The sequence below is a fragment of the Macrosteles quadrilineatus genome, unplaced genomic scaffold, assembly GCF_028750875.1.
Source record: "Macrosteles quadrilineatus isolate MER2022 unplaced genomic scaffold, UCM_ALF_1.0 Scaffold_8__2_contigs__length_117827958, whole genome shotgun sequence".
Classification (NCBI taxonomy): Eukaryota; Metazoa; Arthropoda; class Insecta; order Hemiptera; family Cicadellidae; genus Macrosteles; species Macrosteles quadrilineatus.
Window position 1 is genome coordinate 74237412 of NW_026542601.1, and position 25769 is coordinate 74263180.

Below are 25769 nucleotides of genomic sequence, written 5' to 3' on the forward strand. Positions count from 1 at the left end.
CAGCTTTTGAATTTGTTGAATCAGTCATTAATACAGTTGAAACTAAAGGTATATTTATTGATATTACAAAAGCTTTTGACAGTGTCCAACCACTCACTAGTGATAAACAAATTGGCTGGATTTGTACAATTTTTTCAAAATTTAAAGGACTATTTTTAACATATTACATTTTTATCAAAATCGTTTAGGCCATTTTTGGGAAAATCCAATTTTCCCGTTATTTTATGGGGTTTTATGGGAAAATAACATAATTAATTTACAATAACTTTTGAACCGTAATTTTTACAGAATGGGATTTGTACATTTTTGTTCAGAATATTAAGGACTATTACATACTAAATTTTTATCAAAATTGTTCAGGTCATTTTTGGGAAAATCCTAATTAAAAATAAAAGTTTCTAAAAAATGAAAAAAAAAACTATCAAAATTGTAAGGACTATAACATACTATGTTAAATCAAAACCGGATTTTTTCTAAAATACTATTTTTTTATTTTATGGGTAAATAACATAATTTACAATAACTTTTGAACCGTAATTTTTACAGAGATAGGGTTTGTACCATTTTGTTCAGAATTTAAAGGGCTACAATATACTAAATTTTTATCAAAATCGTTCAGGCCATTTATGAGAAAATCTGATTTTTCCGGTTTTTTATGGGAAAATCCCCATTAAAAATCAAAATTTCTAAAAAATGAAAAAAAAACGCCTGAATTAGAACCTATACATACCAAATTTCATCGAAATCGGACCACAGGTGTCCCTAGCTCTCTACACATCCAGACACACAGACATCACTCCGAGAATATATCCACTCAAAACTCAAACTCGAAAATTTTGACGAAAACAATACTTATACTGTGGTATACTGTGGTTATACTGTGGTATAGGGGGAGAAAGTAAAAATCAGAAATAACATTAATCAAACAAGGTGTATTACAAGGCTCAATTCTAGGTCCACTGTTATTTTTAATCTATATTTATAAAAGAGGAAGTTTGTATATATATTTTAAAGTTATAAAACCGCTTGACAGATTGTAATGAAACTTTCAGGCATTATTCAAGGATGGTTTGTGTGAAGTTAGGTGCAGATCCATCAAAGGGGCTCTGCCCCAGTAGCACTGGAGTTTCTCATGTTAACCTTATGAGTACTCATATTTAAATGGAATTACAAATCTTAACAGCTGGTTCAACTAAACTATTTGATTCTGTGATGTTCAATAGCATTCAAAGTTAATAGGTTTACCAACAGGGTGCAGCACTATTTTTTTTAATTTATGACAGCTAATTTGCAAACAAAAGGTGAGTGAGCGTAGCGAACTAACTTCAACCTGGAAGCGAGTTAGCGTAGCAAACGAGCTAACCCGAAGGCAAGTGAGTGCAGCGAACAAGCTCCAACCTAAAGGTTAGTGAGCGTAGCGAAAGCTCTGCCTGTATACAAACTTAAAACTTGTGCTGGATCAGTCAAGGAACTAGAATCTTCTATGCTTCCATTCAGGAAAACTTGATTGAACTTAAGGGGATACGCCACTATCTGTAGGCCATATTTTAAATTTTTTTTACATTTTCCAAAAGTTGCATTTTCAGATAGGTCATTTAAATGTGAACATTTAGCTAAAATTGTTTGCCAATCTGACAACTCCTTCTAGTATAAAAAAAATAAAATATAAACCGCCGCAACCAGCAATTTAACAAAATTTTGAACTATTTTTTTTTTTGTTCCTGATATGTACACTTTTAATTGTGTATCATAATTATGTATTATGAAGGTATAAAATAGGGTACATTTATTTAAAACAAAATAAGTACTTTGCTATTTTTATATATAATATAAAATGATAAATTAGTGTAGTTATGGGAATTTTTCTCCTGCCAACCACCTGTTACATCACCTGCGATTATCTCAATACCGTGTTTTTTAGGTTATTATTGTACAAAAGTTTGAATAACTCCGTTAGTACTATACTTATAGTATTCAAATTTTCACCAGACCTTCTTTATATAGTAATAAAGGATTGTGTGTATAGTAAGCCCTATAGCATTACATTTACTAAAAATATTTATGTTTACGCAAAAATTTTAAATATTTTTCTCAGCTTTTTTATATTTTGAATAAAAGGTGTCCTAAATATTTTGTTTTTTTAGTTACCATAACGATTATACACAGAATTACTCATTATTTCATCCTGAATCAGGAAATAAATAGAATATGTCATTCCGATCAGTAGTTGAAAAGTTATTCTCAATAACGACTTCTAAAAAATTTTGGTAAAAATAACTAAAAACGCATATAAATTTAGTAAATAAGTTATAAATTCAATATTTTTGTACCTAAATCTTCTAACTAAGTCTAGTATAAACAAAATATACTAACTAGGTTGACAAAAATAAAATAATAAAAAAAAAGTTGGAGATAGTGGCGTATCCCCTTAATAATTACTTTTGCTCATCAAGTATTTAACACTACTAAAACCAGTGTTACTTAGTTTAGTACAAAACAACACAAAATGAATGATTTTGAATCAGTAGAAGTTGGTCTAAATTACTATTAAATTAACAAAATTGAAAATACTAAGTTTCTTGGTTTAACAATAATTGATAGTAATTTGAGTTGGGATCACCAAATTGAACAAGTGGCTACAAAGGTCATATCTGGATTATTTGCTCTGTTCAAGCTATCAAAAGTATGCAATCTAGAAACATTAAAAACTGTTTACTATGCATATGTACTTGCAAACATCAATTTCAGAATCTGCATGTATGGAGCAACGACTAAAAACAATTTAGATCGTACTCTGATTTTACAAAAAAGAGCTTTAAAAATAATGCGTAATCTAAAATGGCAAGATACTGTAAAAGACCATTTCAAAAATTTTGGCATCATGACTGTTTATGTATTGTAAGCTTCACTTTGATGATTTATACTTAAGGCAAAACATATCATGCCTATTCATTCACAAACTAGAGTTTTACAAAAAGAAAACAATATATGCTTTTCGGATAATTTTATAATAATTTACCCGACAACATTAAAAAAAAGTTAGTATTATTAGGTTAAAAAATGTCTATAGAATAATTATTTAATTTCAAGACCGCTGTATTCATTGGAAGAACCGTAGTATGTTTAGTCGTTAATGTAGTCTTAACAAAATGTGTTGTTGCAATTCTATGTACTAATTTCATGTACAATTAATTACAAAATAAAGAATGTTTGAATTGAATTGACTTGTGAGAGTATAGCTAAGGCTTACATATGGTGACTTTTTTCAGGTGACTTTGTAGTCGCGTGGGGGTGGCCACAATAGCAGACATTTCAACCTTTCATTTGACTTTTTTACCTTACCAGTAAATAGTTTCGAGATGTTATATTTGATTTTTTAAATTGTATCATTGTTATGGAAATAATTAACAAACTATGACAGTTTTTATGTGTTTTTGGATTAGGCCCAAAGAGTACATTGATGTTTTTACTATTATTTACAGTGTTATACAATTGAAGCGAATCTTTTCCACCCTGTGCGTCTCGTTTTTTGGAATAACCGTCAATAAGACAGAATGCGTCGCTCCTCGTGGTTTGTTAATTAATGCTTATTATTATGTTATGCTTTAAATCTTAATAATATTCAGAATGTAGTAAATTAGTATTGTTTTTTAACCATTTTTAGGATTTTGAGGAATTAAAATATAGTGCTTAATGAAATATGGCTTTTTAACACGTTCACTGCGGCAAACATAAAACAGGCTCTCACCGTTGGCGATGAGGCCCAGGCCCCAGCGTGCCACCGAACACAATTGGCATTTAAATATTTCAGTCGCTGACCAATCCCAAAATAGCAGCGGTGATTCTGCTGCGTTACCCCCGAGAGTGAACGTAGTTCACTGAAACACCCAAGGGTAGCAGCACTGACTGGATCCGTAGCCAGTGTCTTTGTAAGCATTACCAGACGGGATGATACGGGAAATTTTAGTACCAACCTACACCAAAATAAAGCTTGCATTCTAAGCTACAGGCTGGCAATGGCAACGGTTTTAACGTTCCGCTTCAATAGCTGAGCTCACACTGACTGTTCAAAATTAAATCATGGGAACGGCCGATTTCGACCGCTCCGCAGCAAACGTGTTAATTGTACCCTGTGTGCGTCCGGGTTTAAAAGATACAGTCTTTTAAACCTAAATATAAAAATCCATCTGCAAGAAAATACATTTGCTCTCACATTATTTAAGTACTAGAGGGCAGTTCCAAGTTAGTTTAATCAAAATCAAATAGGTCTAGTTTTGTTCTCATTTCCTTTTAATATCGGTTGACAGATTAAAATAATTTATTTTTATAATAGGGGTTATTAAATACATTTTCCATACTAGTTACAGTTTAATTGTGAATGTTCTTTCTGCAGGCCTCTACCCTCGAGTTTCTCAAAGTGTGGGCCACAGCAGGGGGGGTCCGCCAGCATTTTTTGGGGGTCCTCAAATTCTATTCAAATTTATTTTTTATTACTTACACCAAATTAATTTGTTTCTGAAATAAGTAGTTTCGGTTTGTTAATTTGTTGATTATTTATTTTTTATACCTATTCCTTATTATAAATAAGTAATCTTTTGAAAAGATAAGCTTAAAAAGGGGGGGAGGTGTAATTGTATTGGTTCGCATTTCATACTTTCAGAAAGTTCCACAAGGTCAACTTATAACAATTTCATGTTAAGACTTTTTTTTATTAAATTCTCTTTAAACTCTTTAACAAATGTAGAAAAATACTTTACACAAACAAAACAGACTTACTTAGTTCCTTAAATCTAATAATGAATTGTTACTAACAATGAACATATTTACAAATTTGTTCTACAAAACAGAACATAAAACTAAAATGTTTACATAGTAAAATCTCACCAACTCAAAATTACTTGTACACCATCACTATTCTATGCTGCATTAGGGATAAAAACTTAAGAACAAAAAGTGATCAGTCTTCTTTTAAACGGAAAAATGTCAATTCCTGAGTAAAAAACATTAAAGTAAAAGCACTTAAAAATATCATTCCCTGAGCATTTATGCATATGCATTTAATGTCACAAACACTTATTAAGGCACTTTAATGTCACATGTACGGCACTTTGGATTTTAGTTCTTTACAAAAAGAACAGAAGCTCCTCAAGACTTGGATTAGGAGCCCGATGTAGAGATTGACTGACAAGAAACGCCAACTTGTGCGCGTATTGGACAGGTGCTGGCACTCTAACTGTACCCTGAAACATAAAACAGTTCCTGAGCAAACTAGTATTGTAATTCAACAGTAACATTGCCAGCGTGGGCTTACTGGGCAGTGGCTGGAACCCAACTGTACATCGAGACACTGAAATAAGACTAGGTTACTACAAGTCTTCAACCACTACTATGGAAACCTCACAATGGCAATACCCCCGCCACAGCAAACCTGCAGATTAAGAAAATTTCCATTTGCCTGGTTGGATTCTCAAATTGATACAGATGTAATATACATGCTTCAACAGCAAGCAATTGTTAGGGATGAGATGCTATGATACCCTTGAAACCAAACGACAATCGTTAGAATGGAGTCATACTCTATTGGCCAAGATACAGCTCATAACACGTAAGCGGGACTTGGGCCTAGCGAGGGCAAAGTTGTCAGGGGGAGGGTGGAAGTAAGTTAAAGACCGGACTGCAAACAGTTCTGCTGACTAACAGGTTGAGTCCCCGTGTTTCATGTACTTGAGCGCCTTCACTTTAGTCACAAGGACAGATGACACAACCTGTATGACGGTACATAATGTTTCTGAACTAAGTCTAAGTGGAACAATCGCGACTAGTCAGTCGCGATTGATCAAGTGCCAGCTCACGTGTCAAGAGCTGTACACCCAGGTAAAGCTTGACACATTGAAAAGTCATGAAAGTATTTTGAGACAGACATTATACTGACACACACTCACACTCTCACTACACTCACTAATTAGAATTTTTAAATCTTTCCTTGGCAGTGAGCTCTTGAATAGCAATGAAGAGCAGGAAGAAAATTTTGACAGCACAGGTGGAAACATTTTATGAACCGGGAATACAAAAACTGGTACTGTCTTATGATTAATGTAACGTACAGGCTTCTCTATTTTCACCCCACGCTGTAAATATAAAACATGTGATTGTAATTTCTTCCATTTGTTTTGATTTTCTGTTTCTATTTGGTTGTTGTTTGGTTAGCAGTGGCAACTCATAACGCCCATGTTAATATTTTAAAATTTCAAATTCATATTTTATGCATATTTATGAGCCTATTTTAATTTATAAAGGGATTCTGCACATCTAAAGGAAAATATCTTCATTTGGTACCAACCGCGTGTAATTCGGTCCTGTAGTATAATCAGGCTAGCTGTCATAGGTTTTGCAAAAGTTTTTTAGTATATAAGATTGCAATTTCTTAAACTGTCATTTAGGCCTACACAAGAATTTCCAATAATCTAACTGTCATAGGCTTAAGAATAACATTTAATGAAGGCTGTAAGATACATTACCATCTACTTAATCTTAGAGAAAAAGTGAATTGAGAATACAATGAAAAATTATTGTCAACCAAAACAATCCCCGAACCTATAGAAATAAGATTTACAAAACAACGCCAGTGTGAATTGATTCAGATATAATATACTTACACTCCAATTATAATATGTGTGAGTCATTTTGAAAGTTAGTCGCTGCATTTTATCAGGGTCGAGACCAATTGTGTCATGAATGACATTGTAACTTGTAGGGCTCACCGTTCCCTGGTTGACGTACTGGGACACGATAAAAAAATCGTATCTGAAATATAGAAACTTGTATCAGTAATTATCAAGAGTTATAATAACTTTCTTTTGTAATTAATGAAGAAAACAAACACCAACATGCAAATTTATAAACATTTGACAGTGTAGTTTTAGAGCTCAAAACAGTAAGCATGTCATGAGTCGGATAGCATTTATTTATTATTTCATATTTTTTTTATGACAGACAAATCACTAATTCAATTTCATTCTTGTATTCCAGCTATTAAAATTCCAACAGTCTAGAACAGCATCTAACTGGCCAATTCAAAACCAACAATAAGAAGCTATTCACCTCTCTGGTAGAGTGATCACATCGTCGACGACAGTCCCTGGCCTGGGATTCCCCCTTTCACTAAATAGACGAGTGTTGATACGTTTTGAAACAACAATGAAAGCCAGCTTTGGTGCTTGGCCAATCACTTCGCTGATGGCGCGCTGCAAGCAAAAACATAAAGTCAGTTTGCACCAAATGATATCTGAAGAAAACTTATTACAAAGACACTACTGTGCCAAAAGTTTTGAAATATTCTCAGTAATCAGAAAATAAAATATACTACGTGTTATTAATGAATTACCTATACAAAGAGAAAATACAAGTAAGTCTAATAAACGCTTGTGTATATTTGAGCGCATTGTTGTATGTCTAACGGTTACAGTGAAAATTATAAAAGTGTATGTCAAATATATTAAAATTTCCAAGTTGTGGAGGAAACAAAAACTGCTTGTTTATATTTTAATTGAATTTGGCAAATTGATTTATTTAATATATAAGCTATAAACAGAAACCCCTTTTTAAATTTCCTGTAGCAGTAAACCTAAGTACTCAATGAAATTAATGTTTTAAAAAAGAAATATAATATGTCACAAATTTAAGAGAATATGTTAGTGAAAATTAGGGATGGTCAAGTCTCGAAATTTCGGGAAATTTTCGGGAAATATTAAATCTTGTTACACGAGACGAGATTTCGTTTTGGCCGAGATTTTTATCGAGACAAGAATAAAACATTATAAATAATATAAGAATAAAAGAAGAATAAAGAATAAAATTATAAATAATACATTATTCTTGCGGGGTTTTGCCATTCTGTTGGTTCTGATATTATTTGAGTATCCCTGTCCATAACAAAATTGATCACCACAACCATCATCTGTGTGCATTATTAGTCTTGTTCTCAAAGTCCAAGATATTTTTTAGTTTATTTGAATGCATTTCTTTACTTCCCGTTATCAACTTGGTTAACTCAGATCTTAAAAGAAAAGGAAAAAAACACATCCCCAAAAGTTAATTTGCAACTCTTATACAACTCAATATTGTGCAACAACAGTTGATTATTAAAGACGGTGTGTATAATCTGTAAGCTTGATCTAATTTTTTAACTTGTGTCTCCATTCTGTAGGTACTACTTCCTCTCCTGAGACGTGTGTGTGTAAGCCTATGTTATTCCCATGATAGCCCCAATATGCAACAATTCTAATCATGATATTAAATTTGAAATAAATAGTCAAAGATAATACTTACTTGAATGTTTACAACCTCGTGTTCGAACACGTAAGGGATTTGTCCATCTCCCACTCCATCTCTGTAGATGAGAATATGTGATGGGAATGTGCCGTTGTGCTTTTTATAAGACTCGAGGGCCTCTGAAAATTGATACATAATAATTAGTTCTAGGTAACAGTAATATGCAAGTGAAAGTCCAGTATGATAACCACCTGTCATACTCAAGTGCCACTGGAAAACCACTATTGAGGGGGTTCCCTACCTCAAACTGTTTTCAATTTTCTGCGACCCTGGTGAGTTTAGTTGGAACTACAAGATGACAAAATATTCCCTAGGATTGCTGTCTGCTGGTCGTGTCACCGCCAGGACGCCTCCGCAGTAGAAGTAGGCCCATCCTAGTAAACCCGCCCCAGCAGTGCACTCACTTTCACTTTCTCCCCTAGTTCCCTCTCTCTGATTTACAACCCTCGGCGACTGGTGACAACGGGCTTACCTCCCTGAACCTATTCACACCGTTCATACAGACTCAAGACCGTTACGCGCAGAATAAGCGTACTACTAGTTTATTCAAATGAAATATTAATTTGAAACGTTTTTGTTTCACAAGTATGCTACAACCTATATGACTTAACGTTTTTATATTATCAACAGGTTCTTGGCTGTATTTATTTATACTGCTTAACTGGTTTATAATAATTAATATAATGTTATTATGTGTCATGGATAAATCTTGGGGGAAATATTATGAATGATGAATAATGTGTAAAATTTGTATCCCTCCGCGAGACAGTAGTTTCGATAAAGGCCGCTAGAGTCCGTCAGAATCATAGCACTTTTCGCCGTGCAAGGTTTTACGCGGTTTCATTTTGCACATACAAAAAATAATCTTTTCTTGAAACTAAAAGTGACTTGATATTTTTAGTTAAATTTGGCACTAATATTGCTTTATTAAAAATCGATAATTTCATAAAAAGATATTATTATTTAACTGTAAAGTTCACTAACTTTGACAAGTCGTTGCCCTTGATTGCGTAAGCATAGACAAAAAAGCAAACTTAGTAGAACCACTCTTTATGTACAAAATGGTGTTTGGTTTACAATTTAAATGTTAAAACTAGAATCGCTATATGATACCGCGCGAAGCGGTTTTCTGACGTTTTTCGGCGAGGGTAGGGAACCCTCTTAAAATGTTCTCACATCTTGCAAGTGTAGATGAATTGATGATCTTGCGAATTGATCTTATTAGTGACTATCACTTACAATTAATTGATCTGTTTGTTTACTTGACTGTAAGCAAATTTTCCAATAGGGAAGTAGCTATTACCGTATGTGGCACGGTAGGACCTAGGCCCGGGACCGATTTACTTTTTCATTTTGATGTCCCCAGAGGCCAAAAACACCATTAGTTCAAAATGTTATATATATATACGTCCGTGAACGCGATAGTTTGAATAATTTTTGTCAGATTTTGATGAAATTTTGTTTAAAGGTGTAAGGCCGGATAAACTTGAATGAGTTCGCGAACAAGCACGATCGGACCATGAGAACAGGGTTATACAGGTTTTATGGGGTAAAAAATGGGTTTTCTAATTTTTTGACCCTCAAAAAACAAAATTTCCCAATTTCTCTCTACGTTTTTAAAGAGCTTAAAAACACAAATAATTTAGTATATCAAAGTGTTTTTGTACAATTATTGGTAATGGAGAAAATTTAAAAAATTGTAAATTTAAAATTTCCATTTTATTCTTATGGAGAATATTGTAAACTGTTGTGGTTTGCTTGTTTATGGATTTATTTTGATCAAACTTGACAAATTTATTTATTGTAATTAATACTAAACGATTAATATTTTACTAAAACCCCACTTTAATAGTTTCCATGTAGCAGCAAACCTAGGAACTCGTTAAACGTAATGTTATTTAAATAGATTTAATTGAAAATCAATTCAGACAAATGGAAATTTGCTTAGTCGGCAGGTTTGCTGCGGCGGGGGTATTTCACTATTCAGTTGAGCTAGTAGGCCTACCTCTGAACAGTTGGTTGATTATTTCTAAAGCGGGATTAGTACAATAAATCAATAATTGCGATATTTTTTAAGAACAAATTTAATAAGAAAGTTAGAGTAGGCTACCATTTAAAAAGTCCAATTTATTAATTGTCATTTTTACCTCCATCATTATTTAATTTAATAGTTTTTGTCATCTAAAATCATAATACTTTTATGTTCATTGACAGCTTCAACCCACAAAGTTCTTTTTTTACATTTGAATTCTTCTAAAACTAAAACATAATCCCAGAATGGACTTGAAACGCTGACTACATAAATTGATAGCACATTAGTAATGGAAGGGTAGAAATATCACCGAGTCTCGTTTGTCCCTAGTACTCGGGACAGCCGGGTACCCCACACTGTATGGAGAACCTTCACGGGTCAGAAGGCACCTAGAAGATTCCCCAGGCCCTGCTATATAAGGGTCCTCAAGCACAGCTCTGTAGTCAGTGTCAGAGTCAGGCTAGACCATCTCAGTGAGTCAATGATAGAAATAGTGATAAATCCTGTATCCAATGATAAGTAAGCTGTATATACAGCAGAACCTCGGTTAACCGAGGAAATGATTCTATAAAATAATACAGGGCTAAAATGTCAGTTATACTTAATGTAAAATGCTTTAGAAACTTCAACTTTTTAGTTTAAAAGTATTTTCTAATCCATTGTAACATTTATGTAGCTGAAATAAAACACTGTATTATATAGACATACGGTTCTACTGTAGAAGTATTGTAAATAAGAATAACCTCGGCTTCTCATAGGTTTTGGTACACCAGGTCATGGTAGGTTTGATTATAAATACTGTATTTAAAGAGTATCAGTTATTGTTGAATCGCCATCGTTTTTTTTTTTTTTGTCTAGAGGCAAGCCAGCAACAGTAGGTTGGATAAACCTGCCAAATCGTTATCCAGTCAGGGGCTTGGTCCCGTGGTGGCCAGATATGAGGGCCATTGTATGTAGTCCATACATTTAAAATAAAAAATAAAATTTAGGATTCTAATGTTCAAGAACATTAGACATGTTCGATAACACTCCGTTCACAAAAATTACGCAAAGCAATTCCATCCCCAATTCACCCCACTGTTTTTAAACAACACTTCAAGAGATAAGATAAATTTCAATAAAAAACAAACAATTTCCCTTGACTACCAACAACAGACAATAGTAATGTGTGGTTGAATACTTACTAACGATGTTCAGAGCAAGGTCATTTGAAAGTTCTTCACCCGTAGAGTGGTGGGATACTGCAGAAAAGTATCTTGACATGGGCTTATTAAGTGATGCCACCATGGCTCCAAATGATTTGCCTTTCTGCTTCGAATCGTGGCAAACGTCGAACCCAATTGTCATCAAACCCTGATAAACAATATATGAAATAAATTAGTTAATTGTGCACAGTATTTAAAACTCAACTGGATAGTCACTGCTAAGAATGTTGGTATGGGACAAGGATATCTTTTTATATTATTCCTGGTCTAGTTTACATATTTTATATTCTATATATTTTTTTTATGAGTCAAAATAAATTGTCAAAGAAGTTATAAATTGAATAAATACATTGTATACGTTCTTTTAATTTATTACCTTATTAAAATCAGGTGTGATTATTTGTTTGGATTAGTGTACTCTGTTAATTTATTTCAGCTTAACTTGACCAATCAATTGTTTTATAAATACTTATAAAGTCAAACGGGGTGAAGCCCTTGGGTAACAACTAGTAATTATATACTTTTTATTGCATATTTGATCATGGTCTAGGTTTACTGTCGATAAACATGATTAGTGACAGTCAAATCCAGGAATTTCAAACCCCAAATCATACTATAAATATAATTTTTTAGCGTTCAATCTCAACTTTAAATAATGGAATACAAAATTTAGATTCACAAGCAAAGTCTACTCTTACTTATTAAATATTTACTTCACCTACAATAATGCATAATTTCCTGAGATTTCAATTTCATAATTATTTTAATCCTGGCGACAAAAGATAACACACGGGTCTCTCGTTAAATGGATTCTAATACAAGATTCACGATTCAAAGTTCTCAATTTCAAGGTTGACTCAGTCACCTTGATTAATCATTAGCCAAACAAATTTCAACCTAATAAAACCCATCTTTTTAAGGTAGCTAGCAAGTCAGAATAAAAACCTGACCTTAAGTAGATCAATCCACAATATCTTGAGATAAGGATTACAATTGTTTATGCATCTCACTAACAGCAGTCCTTCACCATACAATACAATTTCATACTATTTTGTTGAATACTTACTCCCAATGGCATCTGAACTGACCAGGGGGCTCCTCCGATTTTACAATTTATTTGGATAGCTACTTTGGTAGCTATACTCATTACACCTTTCTTGCCCATATTTTTTGCCAACAGCACCTGGGTCGGAACTATATAAACATAAATGTATTACTTTTGTTACATATTTGAAGAAGACCACCAAGTTGAGTATAAGTTCAATTACAATGAGGTATTAGGCAATATATTTACATCCACTAACAATTTACTAACACCATATTAAACTATATTCTTTAAACAAATTTTCCATATAAGGAATAAGCTATTACTGTGGGTCTCATGGCAAGACCCAGACCTGGGACCTGGGACCAATTTTGTCCCAAAGGAAAAAAAACCCAAGAACAAAATCTTGAATAAAAATCATCCCATTTTCATTTAATTCAGCACAAATGTACGAGAAAGCCTAAATTTCAAATCAATATGATCGGATGGAAACAGGGCTTTATGGGATATAAATTAGTTTTTTCCATTCATGGCCCCCATAGAAAAAATTCTACTGTTTCATTCTTAGCTATTTTTAGACAAAAAAATCAATGAATAATTGCACATGTTGAATCGTTATACGCCATATTAACGATATGGTTATTTAATGGATATCAAATATTTTAATGCAATTTAGTTATTTATTAAGCTTGACAAACAAAAAGCTTTATTAAAGTCAGAAGGAACATAAATATTCCATTTCATTCATTAAACTTAAACTTATTGATATTCACAATAGGTAAGTAAACAATTATAATTGACAGATAAAACTTTTTTGTTGCTAGCAATATTATTATTCTATTAAATACTATTAGTAAGCAGAGGTTGGTTTAAAATTTAAAATAATTATAATGCACGATAAAATTTACCTACGCTCGGTCAATAACAAGATCTAACGAATCTAATAGCAAAAATTAATTTACACTAAGTCCTAAGAAATTCACTGTTAGTTTCAAGTCAGCAATCAACAAGTAATGTGGCGGCTTGAAAACATTATGTTTAACAAAATTCTCACTCAAATACTGAATTTACCTGCTTTAAAACTTAAACCATACACCACAACAATTACTAGTACCCACTTACCTGCTCGATCAACCAGGGACTTTTTCTTAATTGCAGAATATCTATCTGCCTTATTAGACGTTAGAATGACAAAAATCAATTGAGGAGACATATTGGAAATGCAATTGTCAATTGCGTTGACATATGTCTGAGTACGGTCATCAGGAATTTCACATCTGAAAAAATTCAAACACTTGTAAGGGGTTGGTTTATACGGACCAAATATTTTCTTTATAATGAAATTGGTGAAGCATTTTTTTAAGCGAGTTTGTTTGAATATTAAATGTCTCTAAAAAGGAAAGACTGGTATTATAATTAAGATATTCTTGAAACCTTATTAAGAGTCACACATTTCTCACATGACTGGTTTTTGCTTAGGTTTCTTCTGTTTAAGGCTTATCTATTATATTATTAAAGTGATACAATCAAATTTTATGTAAACGTTTAAGGTTATTTACCAAATAAAAATATAAGCATATGATAGCTTAGAGTGTGTAGATTTGCCGAAAAGTATTGATTTGCACGAATTTCCTAAGGGCTCTGACCCACAGGCTGATTTTGAAAGGGCTACAACTGGCATGCTTCCAAAGTTTAGATGATTTAATTTAATTTAGTTGATAAAACAGCTGGTCAGTACAATGAACTGGTGTTTGTTTATTTACTCGCAGAAAAATGTTTGTAACGCTTTATGTAGATCGAGGAGGGTTATGTTTGGCTTTAAAGAAAGGTGGTATACGTACAGTAAAGTAAGTTATTGCTCAAAGTTTCATTTTTTTTATTTATTAAGTAACTTAAGCTACATGTAAAGACGCTTGACTAAAATTGAAGAATTATGTTAAAACATGTCATTCATGAAGCATCAATATGAAGCAATTGATGCTATTGCTACACCAAGGTATGTTGTCATATTCTTTTGGATCTATTAACATCAAAAGTATGGGTTTGAAAGTACTTATACTTAGTAAGTAGGTTTACACTTAATCAGTTTATATTTTCAAACAAAAACACACATCAGCACCACTTTAGGTCTCTAGGTCACATTTTTTTCCCGTTGCAAAGCACGGGTATAGCAGCTTGTATTATTTTACATTCTTTACCTACAACTTAATTTTTTATATTTTTTAACTTATGGATTTGTATTATACCATATACTAATATACTCAATTGAATTGTTTTCTGTAATTGTAAGTGTGCGTTTTTGTAACTTACGGGTCCGGATTGCTGATGGTAAATTTCATGCCACGCGCAGCTTGTTTCAGAATGTCAACAAAAGCGTAGGCATCATTGGCTGTTCGTGATGGGAAAATTATTGCCCATCTACTTAAACCACCTGCAATCAGACACAAATTGAAGGTAGAGTGATAAGCAGTGACAAGGTCTTGAGTGGCAAATATAAGTAAATTAGGCAATGTTTAGTGACGTTTCCAGATTACTAGAAGGTACCCCACCTCAGAAAATCTGCAAACTAAGCCAATATTATACATGGAAAAGATATTTATCAAAATATGTCCAAAATCGTGACCAGATTCATCCTCTATTTAAATAGCATTAGGTTTAACGAGTCTTAAGGTTTGCTGCTACACAGGGAAGTTAATAGTGTGGATTTGTTGTAAATTTTGATAGCTTGGTATTCTCAATGATACAGATTAAACAGGAGACCAGTAGGCCGGATTTGGGAAAAGGCAGAACCGTTGAGAAGCTATTTAAATTGGTGAATATACATCATTAGTGAACAAGAGACAGATTAGGTTGTTAAGTTTCAAACACAGATGCCACCACTATAACATAGACAAAAAAATAAATAATCCCAGCTCACCAGGAATTAACATTTCACAAGTAAAGACCAACACCTTCGGGGGAATAGATTTTTTATGTGTTTACAAAAAAGTCTGATAATAATAGTGAAAATTTTAAAAGCAAACTCAAAGAATTCATAATAAACAACCCAATTTAGGCATATTCTTTTGATTAGTTTTCCACCTTTGTTAGCAACAGAACTAAAGTGTGCATGAGGACAATAAATTATTTTTAAGGTCAGAATACTGAACTGATGTTTGTTATTTTATTAGTGATGTGTCAAAACCAAATCTCAAACCATCAAAACTTAGGAATAGTTTAGATTTATAGATTCGATCACCAAGTTTCGAGATTCAAAAGTTTGGAAATTGAAGATTTTGGCAGTTTTATTTTTGAAACTGCTGAAATTTTTTTGTGCCATTGTTCTTGTTTTTAACACTGTTTCCAAACAAGCTGGTAGCAACAGAGCAAACATCACCATTAACAGTAATGAAACAAGTTAATTTGATTCTGAACTTCAAAAGGCATCATACTATAACTGGTACAATTCACTTTCACATAAATATTTACTTAACACAAAGAAATATTGACCACTAAATGTTCTAATTAATTTAATATTCACTTTTATGTTGGTGTTGGAAGTTTAATATAATTTTTTTGTTGGTTGTTTATGACAAATTATGTTGTAGGCCTATTGGGTTTTAAGATTATCAGTCACATTCACATTTATTTTATGTCATGGTCAGGGGTCGATCTCTTTCAGTTTTGATTGCATACTTAACAATTTATGATTATATGTATTTTTTGTAAACTTGACCTTTGTAACCAGCTAAGTGAAAAAGTTTCGCTTTTAGGTTTTAAAATTCGAAATTCGAGATTCGGCATTTGATTTTTTAAAGTTTCGGTTTCGGTTTTGAGATTCGAAATTCCTGGTTTTGACCATCACTGATTGACCCTGTATATGGAGCATGAATAAAAACTCAGAAAATTAAGGCTTTCTCAAGGCAGTAAAGTTGTTCTTCTTTGACAATCGTTAATCATTGTGAAGAAAAATTAATATCTGGATACATCTTCCTTACTATGAAGTTGTACTCAAGAATTACTATCAAGAGTTTTATTGTCATTGACCTTTCTTTTTGCCAAAGAGTAGACAAGGTCAAAACACATACAAAACATTCCAAAATAACAAATAAGATACAAACTTTATAAAATACTTAGTTAATAAAATATGACATGTCTAGATAATATGGATCATGTAGATACACATTCACATTAAATATAAACTTTAGTTCATGGATGCCATAGAAAGGATTGCTTATTAACCATTCACATAATTTGCATTTGAATATTTTGAAGTATACAGTTCTGGCTGAATCAAGAAATTTATTTAAAAAATGAATGCAGTTTAGTTTATGACTATTGCTACTCTTTTTAAGTCTATGAGCCGTTATGTCTAACTGTAGTGCTATACTTACTTATTTATTACCCAAGCAGGATTTTTTTGACAATTACTCCTCCTAAACTACTGAACCGATTGACATGGTTTTGGTGTCATTGGAAAGAGCGTAAACGTGAAGTTGTGCAGGAAACTTTCTTTTTAGGGAAATAATTAGAGAGTGAGGCCCTGGAGCCCTTTCAAGTTTCGTGTTTCTCCATAAGATTAACATGGGAAACAAAAATTTTTATGAAACCCCAGCTCTTGCCAGAAATTAAAAGTGAGAAGAAGAATATATGTTAGTTGTAAACAGTCAATAAGTTTGCTAATTTAACAGTTTTATAAAAACACTAGCAGAGTACCCGTCCTTCGTACGGGGTTGGCATATAAGTATAAAATGCTTATTGCAGTTATGGGTGAGGACATGGTTTAAGAAAGTTTGGTTCTTTTGTTCTACCACTGCCCCTGAACCATAGAAAAAAGTAAAGGTCTCATTGTGTACCACAGCTTTTTGTGGCTAGTTGGTTCAAATTAGCTGTTGTCATAAATGCAAAAAAATAATAGTGCTGCACCCTGTAGGTAACCTTAAATCCTGTTAAAGCTATTTAATATCATAGAGCTAACTTGTGCAGTTGAAACAGCTGGCAAAATTCTTTAATTCCTTTTGGATATATTTTTATCAAATTTGGCAAATTTATTTATTCTATACTAAGCTAATAGTATTTTCCTAAAATCACCCTTCGTATCCCTCCCTGTAGCTAGATACTCGTTAAACCTAATTTTATTGAATTAGATTTAGTAAAATGAATTGAATTAGATTTGAAAATAGGCTGCAGGTGTGCTGCGGTGGGGGTATTATGGAATTGCAATTGATGTAGAAAGAAGTTAATATTATTTATTATTTATTATTTCCTTTATCCATGAATTAGGCCTATTTCTTTTTCAATGAAATATTCACTGTAAAATATATTACAGCATATCACAAATATTAGAACAGACTCAGTATAATAGCTATCAATGATAATAGATTATAAAAATAAACAAATTATGTAACTGAAAGAATCCTATTATAATGAAATGACATTAGCGTATGGTTTGACAGCTCCATTTAAGTAATGTTAAATAATGTTTACATTCAGGATAGTGACATCATTATTTTAAATATGATCCTTACCCTCTCTGTTCTAATATTCATGCAGTATTTAAATGAATGTTTGAACCAGCTGTATGGAATTGTGAAATCAAAATTAATTTGACAGTTAGTACTGCTTGTTTACATTTTTAAACTTTGTAGGTTTGTTCTTTGTTGTCATGGATACCATCAATCAAAATTTACTTTGAAATCTCTCACCTCCGATTTTTGAAAGCCCACGGGGCATAGCCCTAGGACAATATTGAAGCGGGAATAGTTCTATATGTATCCTCGGAACTGTAGCTTCATGTGTGTGCAATTTGAGCCCAATAGGTTCAGTAGTTTTTGAGATTAGCTCATACAAACACACACACACACACACACACACACACACATACACGCCATCCCTATACTTGTGTGGACATGGGTTTTTAACCAAACTATGTGGACATCAAGGCACACGGCTGAAAAAAATATCATATATATATATATAAAAGAATATAAGAACACTCCTTGTTTATTGGTCTAAATGTAGTAAAAAAAATCATAAAAATTGTGTGGACGTCCCCACAGTTAATGCAAGAGTCGATCATGTCCCCACAGGTAATGCAAATGCTAGTACACATGTCCACACAGATAATGCAAATGTTGACACAATCGAGTGTTTTTTCGCTTAAAGGTGTTAATGTCCACACAGTTTGGGAATTTCACTGGTTACATTTTGACAGTATATTTAGGTTATGTCTCCACTCTTCTTTATTAACAAATTGTTGTATATTAGTCACATCCGAACTGCTATGTAGCATATGAAATAACAATATTCATGTATTAATTCATAGTAAAAAATATTTAATAAGTAAGAAATACAGTTTCTCGTCAGATAAAAATATCAGGACAAAATACTTATGTCTTCATAAAGATATTACTGGAGAACTATCGATATTTTTTTAAGTGATACAATCGAGTTGGTTCCATATTACTAATATAATTTAATATTATATGTTAATATTGTATAATTTGATATAAATATTTTATAATATTAATTTCGTATTAAAATTTTACAATATTGATTTATTAATTAATATTAATTGAGTATTCTATATATTAATAATATATAAATTAAACACTTTGCTGTATTTGGTTTTGACTTAATCTATGACACCAACTGACTTTGTCTCTGAACAGAAAGCCCTAAGGTTGTCAGCGCCTGGGGAAAATGTAGTCGCGGTGCCCCCTCCCCCCCAGTACTAGTCGCATTTGCATATGTTAGCTTCATACTACATTACGTTTACATTTTGATTACACCTATAGTGTTACAAAATAATTTTTAACTACAGCCTCATTTTTCAGATTCGTATTTATTAACACCATAATCTGATAACCTTTACAATTCATGCAAACCTACAAGACCAAAAACTAAATTTGCTGCGGCGCCCGGGTCAACTTGCCCCGGTTGCCCCCCCCCCCCCCCGTCGGATGGCCCTGCTGTGTCAAGCTGTGGTTCATAATTGTTGATTAAGCTCTTTTTTATGTCACGGTGAGACAACAACGTTAGATAAACATTAAACCTTGTAAGTGTTAATTTAACAAGATTCATCGCCCATAAGGATTCAATTTTCATGAAATTTATCATATTTCTATTCTAGAATGGTTTATTTCACCTTCCCAATATTTATGTCGTGGCCCCTAGATCACCAGATTTTAGCGTGTGTAAGTTTCTTCTGTGAGGCGTTCTCAAACTTTGCATCTACACTCACAAACCCCGTACTTAAGGACGCAATTAACCAGAAAGTAAAGACAATTAATAATTAATGATGGCCATTTAATTAATGATGGTACTTGTAATGGAAGAATGTAATAAGACAGGGATAAAAACTGTACTAATTTTGTCACAGCTGAAATCTAACTTAGTGCATTTAATCAATCATCTTAGTACGACCACACAAAGACCGAAAACTCGTTCAGTCTCGGGGGTTCGTGCACACTATCTTGTTGCGTTGTGCGGTTGTTTAGAATCTACTAGAAATGTTTGATGTTGATAAGTTTATTGAAAATGTTCACGGCCAGCTATCACTGTGGGACAAACAGGCATAATAATATTCTGATAGAATAGAATAGCAATCCTAAAATGCGTGTCTATTTTTGTTATCCAAGGCCTCATGATCTGAAGAAGCTCATCGAATGACTGGACTGACATACGATAGTATAAAACAACGTTGTCTCATGTCTCCTGATGTTTTGTAAAACGTACGAAAACGTTCACCTGCATCACGTTCACGACAAAAAGGATGAATCCAATGGCTTCTGTTATTTGTTCTAATTGTTGTAAAATAGTGGCTGTAGTAATTCACTTGCTTCTATTACACACACAAGTTTGATCAATAATATAAAAGGACTACTTCATCCAACCACAGTTGCTGGTATGACGACTAGTTTCGTTCCTTAGAACTTCGTCAGGTCATTGTATGCAACCACATAACCAATGTATTAACATTGTGGTATGTCAAAAGATTCTTTAAAATACTGGCAAAATCACAATAGTCAAAACTAGTCATGTTAATCAAATTATAAAAAAAAGAAAAAGTGATAAAACTGGTTAAAACTGTAAAGTCTGGCCAGCACTGTGTATTCACTTGCAAATTGTTGCAAATGGACCTTACAAATTGTTTTTTTTTTTACTTCATTTAAATGTGATAATTATTTATTATATCACACACTCATTATATTTATTATGAATGAATGAATGAATTATATATTTATTCTAACAAAGTATTTAAAAAAATTGTACACAAATATTTAATGGAGAAGAAAAACATAAATGTGAAACAAACTGAATAAATTAAACTAACCTTTTGATCTAATTCTATTTCATCAAATAGAAAAAATAAATAAATGAGAGAAGATGGAGTGAAAATATGAGCTAAATGGAATCACAAGAATAAATACCAAAGTGAAATAAATAACTATGAAAAAAATATTAGGTGGAATAAAAAGTTAAAAAAGTTTTATTAATATAAATAAATAAATATATTATAAATGATAATTATTCTATGTTTAACCAAACTGTAAGAATTATTTAAATAGTTGATGGGTTATTAATTTATTATTAAATGTTGTACAAGGAATATTCTATATCAGGAGATTGGAAAGCCAAACACTCAAGTCCCATTGCTAGTAGCCGCCAGTTATATATCGATGGTAGCCGCCAGCAGCTTTCCTTGTTCACCAAAAAGTCTGTAGGAGCGCCACTAGTCAGACATCACCAAGTCCACACAGTTAATGTATTTCCTGTGAAAATTGTGTGGACGTGTGTGATGTCCACATAAGCGACCAGGTCCACACAGTCTGGTCACATTCACACTCATGTCCCCACAGCTTATGCAGCACGAAAGCACACACACACACACACAGACACCACCTCTTCTTTATAATAGTATATGGTTGAAATAAAATATAACTATTTTAATTTGGGTTGGCGTAAATATTACAATGGAAAAAGCGAGAGCCCGAAAATGAAAACTGATTTAACACTGTGCTGAATTTCTTAGTAATCATTGAAAGATCCGATCGATTTGCAAACTATGGAAACATAGGAAAGTCATAGAACACCACCAAGGAGACAGAGCCTCGGAAAAGCTAGAAATAATGTTGTTTTATTTTTTAGAATTTATAATCGTTATTATAGACAACCTAATGCGGCTATGAGTAAGGCTATTCGTAGAAAACACTAAAAACAATATCAGCTTTTGAAAAATGATAAAGATATAAGAAATGTTGATTATATCGATATTTTATGTAAATCTTGAGCATTTCCATGATCTTTGAGTCAAATCTTTTAAAGTCATCAGAAATTATGAATGTTTTTTGTCTTAAAATAACGCCTGTAATCTGTAATACTTAGCAATTGCTCGAATTCGACCAAAAGGTTCACTAGTGTATAAATTAATTATTATATTACTGCTGGTTTAACGGATCAAGCGGTAACAAAGCACATCACACTGGGTTTTTTTAAGTTTACAAAACTCACAGCTCACTCACAACCAGGAAGAGAGGGTAATTCAAGTGTATTACATACCAGGTGGCATTGAAAACATGGGATTGGACCGCAGATGTCTGGTCCAGTCGCACTCGTCCCCAGAAGGGACGGTCATATTGTTACCCAGGACTATTCCCTCCGCAGGCAAAACCCGACCTGGGATCTCTACAAGCTGGTTGGCCAGTCTAAGGTTCCATTCCCGGAACTCTCTTTGAACCTGAAATAATTTTACATTATTAATTATTATTGAAGTTTAACTACAAAAATGTTCAGTTTTACAAAATTTTTTACATTTTGTTATTGTTATGGTAAAATATAATAAAATAACTGTCAGTAAAGTACAGCAACTATATGTTTAAGTGGTATGATGAGTAAAAAATTCTCATTTGTACAATTTTTAGATCATAAAATCCTTAATTTTTGGAAAATTTACTATTGAACAAAGCTGTTAAAATTATAATCCCATATCAGTTCAAATAACATGATCTTAGGAAACAAAATTTAGCTTTAAGTATATTAGGGTAGTACAACAAAATTGTAAGGAATTAACAAGAACTTTTATAACATAAAATTCAAGCAATTACCCAATTTAAGCTACATCAGAGACTGGACATAGTTCTACTGAATAAATAATAAAAAAAAAAAAAAAAAAACAGAAGGCTAGTGAAGGAAGGTGGTAGAAGGGGGTGTTGTTGTGACCCATCATTTTGGATTACTTTTTTAAGCTGAACTCAATTCCATGATCCGTTTTTCATTTTCATATTTTGATTTTGAAATATTCACATTTTTAACCAAAAAAATGCAATATCTCATAAATAAAACTTGATAACAAAAAAAAAACCCCGCCGCAGCAAACCTGCAGACTAAGCGAATTTCAACTCGTCTTATTACATTTTTGCTCAAATATTTCCATAAATAAGACATATTTTTATCCCCTATTTAAATAACATTAGATTTAACGAGTGCTTAGGTTTGCTGCTACGGGAAAGGTAAAAAGGTTTTTTTTTACTATATGTCAATAGTATAGGATGAAATAAATAAAATTGCCAAATTTTATCAATATATATCCATAAACAAGTAAACTACAACAATTTTCATTTTCTCCATAAGAATAACATGGGAATTTTAAATTACACTATTTTTTAATTTTCTCCGTGACCGTTAGGCATACAACAGCGCTTCAATATACTAAATTATTTATTTTTTTAAGCTCTACAAAACGGTTTAAAAAGAAATTGCAAAATTTTTTATTTTTAGGGTCAAAAATGGGAAAACCCCATTTTTACCCCATAATACCCCCCGTAAACCCCCGTTCCCATAGTCCGATCATGCTGGTTCGCGAACTCGTTCGAATAAACGTAGGTTTACACGTTTATACCAAATTTCATCGAAATCGGATCATTTTTGCTCGAGTTATCGCGCTAACGGACACATATATAAATATATATATATAGATATATGAATTTGAACGATTAGTGTTTTTGGCCTCTAGGGACATCAAAATGAAAAAGCAAATCGGTCCCGCGCCCAGGTCTTACCATGAGACCTACGGTAATAGCTACTTCCCTATAGGGAAATTCGCTAAAATGATTGCGGCATTGAGTATAGCTTAAAAAAGTAGTTCGAAATGATGGGTCACAACACACCCTTCATATTTAAAATAATATGTCACATTTCAAAATGGCAGATCCAAGATGGCGGCCAAAAAAATACATCAATCATAACGAAGAGAAAATATGTTGACAATGACTGGTAGTGTATACTTATCTTTATATAGCACTACTTTGAGATTATGGTCTTAGTTTGTAAGTGCGTAATGTTAAAATGGGCTGAAAATGAAGTTTTAAAAAGCCCTCATAACTTTTGAATGAATCAAGATTTTTTTAAACGGTTTGTGGCATTGTAATCAGGGTAAAAATCTTTTTTGAAATAATGGGTCACAACCACAACCCCACCTTTACCTTTACATTTGAAAAAAATATTTTGCATCCAATATGGCGGATCCAAGATGGCGGCCGGAAAAGACCACCTTGTCAAAATGAAGTACTTACTACCCAACAATGTTTGGAAGTGGTCTGGGATTGATATTAAAAATAATGTAGAAAAAAATTTGGGGGGGGGGACAATTAAAACTCACCCTGTATAGAATATTAGGGAATATTATAAGACATAGAATATTATAATACATAAAAATATTAGGGTACATACCTAATAATCTGGAAATTGAAAACTAAAAATCAAGCAGCGTATTTTTTTACTGATATGTATTGGAATGAAAACTTGAGTTACACATAGTGATTTAGATTATTAACACACAGTATTATTATGTAAATTATTTTGAAATGACTTCTTACCCGCTCCTCTCCACTCAGCCGCCTGTTCATTACGAGAAGACGGTCAATCCTTTCCTTAGGACCGATGCGCGTATGTTGTGACATTACTTTCATTAATTGAAAGTTAGAACGCATGTTATCTGTTAACCCTGTCATCCGACACAGCTCGGGTATCAGCAACACAACGGAGGGGTCTCCCCCAGCACCGGCGCCCTTCAGCTCCGCGGCTCGTCTGTCTCTTCCCTTGTTTTTGGAGACGAGAAGCGGTTGGTTTTGTGGGCTTCTTATCTGGATATTGTATCGCTGAAAGAAATTACAAGTATTTTTTTTTTCAAAAATGTTATTATACAAATTGATGTATGTAACAAACTGATGTATGTAACAAATTGATTTGCTGGTGGCTACTATGACATTTTAGTATTGTATCGTTGAACTCAGAAAAAAGGCTTAGAAAGTATGATGTTACAGAAAGAGGAGAGTTCCAGTGGAGGTAGACTATCAACAGCCCAAACAAATATTAGTGTTTAACCTATTGCTGAGTCAGTACAACCATAGGCTATCCAACACAAGTAGACTACTTATCCCATTGTAAATTTTGAAACTTCTTTTTCATGTCTAATTTATGTTGGTGACACTGATCACTAGTGTAGACAGCATTTTGTTTCTATTAATTAAAGGTTAATCTAATAATGTGTGCTTTACTGTTTAGTTATAAAACTGGAGGGTGAGTTATTGTTTATTATCAGATCGTTTTATTTGGTTAAACAAGGATTCAAATTACTGAAATAACAAGAAACTTGTTAACAAAGCACAACCACTACAGTGCACCTGACAGAAAGGGAGTAAATTGGGGAGCAAGCTGGTATAGTGGTAGAGTGTAGGGTTTCAGAGCCCTAAGTCCCAGGTTCAAATCCCGCCAATCACTAATGGCGTTTATCCATGGGATAGTGTCACGCTCCTCTAGGACTAGCCTGAAGTTGTGTGTAAAACAGATCTGGGCTAAAACCTAGTAGCCTATCCTAGGAGGAGAAGGTGCAAAAACAGCCAGTTTAATCTATAGTAGTTTGTAGAATCTAACCTTTGAACTCTTATTGTCACACAAGCTTATAGTGGCACTTTTCTCAGCCTGCTAACTGTGACATAGTCTTCTATTGGCAAAGGCATTAAATACGGACTTATCAAGTTGAAATACATAAAGGCATAAAACGGAATCGCTTAAAAATAGGCCTGAACACATTGATAAATTAAGCAAAAATATTCCTGCGTCAGAGTTTTATCAAGTTACAAGTTCTCACACACTAAGGGCACAGTTTTGTATTACA

General features: G+C 32.9%; 1 protein-coding gene across 1 annotated transcript in view; it reads right to left on the reverse strand.

Annotated features, from left to right (window-relative positions):
• Nucleotides 1-4700: 4700 nt before the first annotated feature.
• Nucleotides 4701-25769, reverse strand: part of LOC129000190 (piwi-like protein Siwi) — a 42075-nt gene continuing 21006 nt past the window's right edge. The window contains exons 9-18 of the mRNA XM_054427139.1: nt 24469-24750; nt 22154-22331; nt 14924-15044; nt 13736-13890; nt 12635-12762; nt 11548-11716; nt 8329-8450; nt 7102-7244; nt 6657-6804; nt 4701-5240 (exon numbers count right to left, since the gene is read on the reverse strand). Of these exons, the coding sequence (XP_054283114.1) occupies nt 5124-5240; nt 6657-6804; nt 7102-7244; nt 8329-8450; nt 11548-11716; nt 12635-12762; nt 13736-13890; nt 14924-15044; nt 22154-22331; nt 24469-24750 (1563 nt within the window). The 3' untranslated portion in view covers nt 4701-5123. The remainder of the gene's footprint in view (nt 5241-6656; nt 6805-7101; nt 7245-8328; nt 8451-11547; nt 11717-12634; nt 12763-13735; nt 13891-14923; nt 15045-22153; nt 22332-24468; nt 24751-25769) is intronic.